At 53.6% G+C, this 5,988-nt stretch overlaps 1 protein-coding gene across 1 annotated transcript; it reads right to left on the reverse strand.

The window, feature by feature from the left end:
- Positions 1 to 2,548: 2,548 nt before the first annotated feature.
- Positions 2,549 to 5,350, reverse strand: GAPDH (glyceraldehyde-3-phosphate dehydrogenase). The gene is made up of 10 exons (XM_010131688.1): positions 5,294 to 5,350; positions 4,938 to 5,044; positions 4,763 to 4,853; positions 4,473 to 4,588; positions 4,277 to 4,358; positions 3,957 to 4,108; positions 3,754 to 3,832; positions 3,446 to 3,529; positions 3,203 to 3,300; positions 2,549 to 2,850 (listed from the first exon to the last, which is right to left on the reverse strand). Exons 1-10 carry the CDS (start codon positions 5,294 to 5,296, stop codon positions 2,781 to 2,783), a joined length of 882 nt encoding a protein of 293 aa, XP_010129990.1. The 5' UTR covers positions 5,297 to 5,350; the 3' UTR covers positions 2,549 to 2,780.
- Between the last annotated feature and the right edge of the window lie 638 nt (positions 5,351 to 5,988).

Consider the following 5,988-nt stretch of genomic DNA (forward strand, 5'->3'; position numbering starts at 1 on the left):
TACCTTCCCCTTGCAGGGCGTTCATGCACCAGGATGGACTCGGGTTTATCACAGCTGCTTTTAGAGCCAGTCTGTCCTGACAGGGGAGCACAAGCACTTTTAGCTCCTTTGCTGAACTGCGGTTTCTCTGTGCCTGTCTGAGCGCCTGCCCTCCATGACCAAGGATTTCCAGCGGTTTTCCCTAGAAATGCTTTGAGAGCAAACCTAGAGCTCCTCTAATGAGGGGAAAACTCTTCCAGAGAGAGAGAAGCAGCTGCCGCAGCACATCTCCCATCTTTATCCCCATGCCACCTGCAGTCATGTATGTCAACTTTTCGAACTGAGAAACAAACAAACGGACAGAAAGATTTTTAGGCCAGGGTTGCAGGCTGGCCACTGAGCTTGTTTTTCCATCTGTCCAGAGGGGCCTTGCTGTGGTGCCATCTGCAGGCACAGTGGCCGGATGCGAAATGAGGATTTACAAGATGAGCTGTGCTCTTTCAGGAGCTTATACGAGGAAACCAAGCCCCCAGGCAGCCTAAAGGCTGCACAACTCACTGTCACGCTGGCTCTCCCCTTTTCCACGCAATGGCAGCTGTGTTTTGAAATCTGTGACTCCTGGCTTGCCTAGGTACTGTACCATTCTCCCAAGAATTTCAAGCAAGATTGTGAACTGTTGAAATAGTACTTTAAAACACAGTGAACCTCCGCCTGAGACACTCCCGGCAATTGTTGGTCTGAGAGCACATGCTCTGCCTCCACCTTACCCCCTAGGCTGTACGCATTGGCTTATTCCCACAGCAATTTGATACCAGGTTGAACAGGGCTCACTCTTGTTAAATGAGACGACTTCTTCGTGCTAGGTGAATTTTCAGGCAGCCTTATCTTCCTCAGGAACCGTAAGGCTTTTAGAGGAAAAAAATGACTTGTTGAAATGTTCCTGCTTCAAAAATATCTTTGTTTTATACGGGGAAACAGGCATGCCCCCCTGCAAGCTGTTTCAGTAGCCTCTCTGAGCAGATGACCAGATAATCGAGCGAGGCGCTTGCTTGGCGCACACAAAAGTATGCAGGCAGCAGCAGCACACAGGACAGCCATTCCAAAGCGCCGCAATCGAAGACAGAACGTGACCAGCTGAAGACTCATTTGTAAGCCTGACAGACCTGCAAGCTACACCTCTTCCCAGCAGAAACCAACTCCACGGGAGGGCTGCCTCCAGTTAACCCCAGGAGCTAAAGCTCCTGCAGGGCCATTTCTAGGGTAAGCCAGGTGTGCTGCTCTCCCAGGGCTAACAAGCTCCTCAAACTCCCAGCTCCTATCCAGAGGCAGGTTATTCAACTTTTTTCTCTTTCCAAACCAACGTTGAGTCATTGCCCTCTAGTCTGGTAAACATTTAATTTTTACACAGCCCAAGCGCTGGAGATAAGCAGTTCTACGAAACTGTGTCTAACATAGCTTGATGCTGGGAGCTTCAGTCCTCGCTCCACATCATGGTCTACAGCAGTTGGGGTCCAGACAATAGCTCCAAGCCTGCCCACCAGGGAGAGAGTGACACATCGTGCCCAAATTTGGCACTCATAGATCGCAGAAGGCTCAGGGCCTGCCCAGCAGCGTTCACACTTCTCGTAGGAGAAGGTAATGCAATTCCTGGCAGAGAGCTGACACTCACCTTGCAGAGATTTGCTGCTCAGCAGCTTAACTGCAGCTGCCCCTCCTTCCACCCAGAATTAGGCCAGAATTAAGACTAGCTACCACCATAGTAACACCAGCCTCCGACACGTCTCTAGGCAGCCATTTCCTCTAGGGCAAGTTGATTCATTTTAAGAGGTAAATGCAAATTAAAAAAACCCCTCCTTTAACATTGCTAAGACAGGGGAAGGAGAAGTAGTAAATCCTGTTTCTTGCACCCCTTTGCCAAACCAAATGCAAAAAAGTCATCTGCTCAGCACTTTGATCTGCACACACCATCAGTCAAATCCAGATAGGAAGCAGCTGAGCCTGCCTCCCCTGCTACCACGCAGCACTCCTGCGAGGAAGGAGAAGTAGTAAATCCTGTTTCTTGCACCCCTTTGCCAAACCAAATGCAAAAAAGTCATCTGCTCAGCACTTTGATCTGCACACACCATCAGTCAAATCCAGATAGGAAGCAGCTGAGCCTGCCTCCCCTGCTACCCCGCAGCACTCCTGCGAGCACCACACCCTGGTCTGGCTCACGGGCAGATGTCTCGCCTCTCACACCTGGCACAGGCAGCTCACCAGACTGCTGCAGCACCTCCACTCACTGCAGCCCCACACTCAGCACCCACTGCTCTTTGCGAGTAAGGCACCCCAAGACTGCACTGTGCCGCAGCGCGACCCCAGCTATCAAAAAACTACTCTGGCCTGTCCCATGTTTCTGCTGCCTGGGTTCACAGCCTCCACGTGGCATCCACACAGCATTGCTGCCCAGCAGCTGCAGCCAGGCTGGAAGGGCCCATCTTAAAGCAGGCTCCTACATTTGCTCATTACACCCCCAAGACACACTAAGAACCCCCAAACTTCCATTTCCCACCGACAGACAGACAAGGCATTTCAGATGGTGATCACTTTTATTGATGTAAGGTGGTACACAAACAGATCAGTTTCTATCAGCCTCTCCACCTCCCCCAGGCTCGGGGAGAAGTTGGAGGAGTGGGGGAGACAAGGGAACAGAACTGGCCTCTCACTGCAGGATGCAGAGCTAAGCGGTGGTGAAAAAGGGCAGGGGCTCCAATGAAGGAGGGTCCTGCTTCCCTAGGCAGCAGGGGGGCTGTGTGCTCGGCTTACTCCTTGGATGCCATGTGGACCATCAAGTCCACAACACGGTTGCTGTACCCATACTCATTATCATACCTGGGGACAGAAACAGAAAGGCTGTCAGGACCAAACCATTTCTTTTATCCCTTGCTCCATTGCTCCTGTTCTCTGCCCTGTCCCACACAACCGAAGCAGGAAGCTTCCCAGCCACTTCCAGTACAGAAAGTGGAAGCATTCCATCCACCCTCTAACACAGGAAGGAGAAGGCTATAGTCAATCTCAGTCCACAGACACTGTTACATGTTGGAGTCACCCTACTCAGCACGGGATCTATGCATCACCCTGCATCACCAGCTGGCAGTAATAAAGAGGAAAGAAGTCTGGAACTTGTCTGTGCCAACCCCTAACCCCACAGCCTCACCCCCCCTCACCCACTGACTGTGCCTACCAGGAAACCAGCTTGACGAAATGGTCGTTCAGTGCAATGCCAGCACCCGCATCAAAGGTGGAGGAATGGCTGTCGCCATTGAAGTCACAGGAGACAACCTGGAACGAAAAGAAAATTGTAACACCTAGTTTCCCACAGCCTGAACCACAAGCGCCCTCACTGGGATCCCAGCAAGGCTGCTATTAGCAGAAAAATTAGGCGAGCACCAATTACCACAAAGCCAAGAGACCAGGATTCACCTACCTGGTCCTCTGTGTATGCCAGGATGCCCTTCAGGGGCCCATCAGCAGCAGCTTTCACTACCCTCTTAATGTCATCATACTTGGCCTAGGAAGAGACAAATTTAAGATGGTCAGATCCCAGCTCGCACAAAATGTCCGCCGGGGGAGGGGAGGGAGAAGAGACATGCAGGAACTCCGTATCAGGTGCCGTGTTCACAAAAACCAAATCTTAGGGAAGAGACGGATGCAGAGAGAATTCCAGGTAGAAGACAGTTTAGAAAAAGCAGAGGGAAGTCTGGAGGTTGTTAGGATCTTGTCCCCAACACTTACTGGTTTCTCCAGACGACAGGTCAGGTCCACAACAGAGACATTGGGGGTTGGCACACGGAAAGCCATTCCAGTAAGTTTCCTGTGAGAGACATGAGTTAGCAGGATCAGCGCAAAGCACCCCTCTGCCAGCCCTCCGTCCTGCTAGTAACAAGTCAGAGCTGGCCAGGTACTGAGCACCTCCTCCGGACACCCAGCACACTCACCCATTGAGCTCAGGGATGACTTTTCCCACAGCCTTAGCAGCCCCAGTAGATGCTGGGATAATGTTCTGGGCAGCACCTCTACCATCCCTCCACAGCTTCCCAGAGGGCCCGTCCACTGTCTTCTGTGTGGCCGTGATGGCATGGACAGTGGTCTGGGGAAAGAAAGCACAGCAGTAAGAACACAGCCCATACTCTCCAGAAAAACCATCGCAGGCACCTCCTCCCCATCCCAGGGGACACAGGGCATGCAGATGCCTTTTCTCCCACATGAGGGGACCTGGGGATCAGGCACCCTCCTGAGCAGCAAGCTCCAGACCTACCATAAGACCCTCTACAATGCCGAAGTTATCATGGATGACCTTGGCCAAGGGTGCCAGGCAGTTGGTAGTGCAGGAGGCATTGCTGGGGAAGAGAGAGGAACGCTAATCAGCCAGGCACAACGCATCTACAGAGGCGAGAGGAGCCCCCACTCAGCTGGGGACTGCTCCAGACCAAAAGGCACCTTCCTTTCCTTACCTGACAATTTTCAAAGACTTGTCATACTTGTCATGGTTGACACCCATCACAAACATGGGAGCATCAGCTGAGGGGGCAGAGATGATAACACGCTTAGCGCCACCCTTCAGATGAGCCTGGAAAAAGAGAAGGACATTACATAACCCAGAATTTCTGCAATGGTTCATTTCTTCAAACAACCTCTTCTCCCCGCTCCATCTCAAGCGACTCTGCACACAGCGATGCGCCCCACAGGCAGGAGCAGTAGTATTTATTCTTCCTTCTCCTGCGTGCCACTGTGGCATACTCACCCCAGCCTTTTCCATGGTGGTGAAGACACCAGTGGATTCCACAACATATTCAGCACCAGCATCTGCCCACTTGATGTTGCTGGGGTCACGCCTGAGGAAGGGCAAAACTGTAAGAGCTGCTCCACTAAACACCTGCTTTTATCCTCCAGAGGGGCAAGAGGAGAGAGATACTTACTCCTGGAAGATGGTGATAGCGTTCCCATTAATCACAAGTTTCCCGTTCTCAGCCTTGACAGTGCCCCGGAAGTGACCGTGAGTAGAGTCATATTTGAACATGTAAACCTAGCGAGGAGAAAGAGGCAGGGGAAGGTCAGGCACCCTGGCTGCCACCTCCCTAACTCCTGCTCTGCCTACACCACGGTCTCAGCTCCCCACCTCCTCTGTGACCTTATCCAAGGGCTGTGCTATACTTGGCTCTGCCGAACCCCGTCTGCCGACCCCTGCAGCCTCTTCTTCCTGGGAAGCTACTAGAACAGCGCCAGAGGAGCCCTACTCAGAAAGGCCTGGAGAGGGCACTGCAAGGCAACTCACCATGTAGTTCAGATCGATGAAGGGATCATTGATGGCCACCACTTGCACTTTGCCAGAGAGGACAGGAAAGGCCTGGAGAGGGCACTGCAAGGCAACTCACCATGTAGTTCAGATCGATGAAGGGATCATTGATGGCCACCACTTGCACTTTGCCAGAGAGGACAGCAGCCCGGGTGACCAGGCGGCCGATGCGGCCAAATCTGAGGAGAGAGACTGGGTGAGGAGGAGGAGCAACAAGCAGTCTGCTGGACTGGGCACAGCCTGCTGCCCTGCCCCGGGATCGCCTACCGCTCCCTGCGTGGTGGGGCTAGGAGGAGACCGGCAGCCCTGTCCAAAGGCCGAGGCACGTCGGTTAAAGATTAAGGGTGACCCCCACACTACAAAGGTCAGGCGCTAAATTTACTGAGGGCCCTGGAGATCCGGTTACTCCTTGGCCCTTCGGGAGAAGATCGCATCCCCCGGGGCCACCGCGGACACATGATCCGGAAAGCGACCTTTAGGTCGGGGGCCGCAGCCCACCGGAGGGGTGCAGGGACCCCCGCGGAGGCTGGGACAGGCAGGCTGCAGCGGTGCGAGTCCCCGCGAACCCGCAGGGGAAGTGACTCAGCAGGTCGCCCTGCCCCAGCCCCCCAGCGCAGGACAGAGGGCGACGGTGAAGGTGGGCGGTCGGGGTGCACAGCCCCCGTGTCCCCCCC

This window comes from Buceros rhinoceros, unplaced genomic scaffold, assembly GCF_000710305.1.
Source record: "Buceros rhinoceros silvestris isolate BGI_N320 unplaced genomic scaffold, ASM71030v1 scaffold25452, whole genome shotgun sequence".
Taxonomy (NCBI): domain Eukaryota; kingdom Metazoa; phylum Chordata; class Aves; order Bucerotiformes; family Bucerotidae; genus Buceros; species Buceros rhinoceros.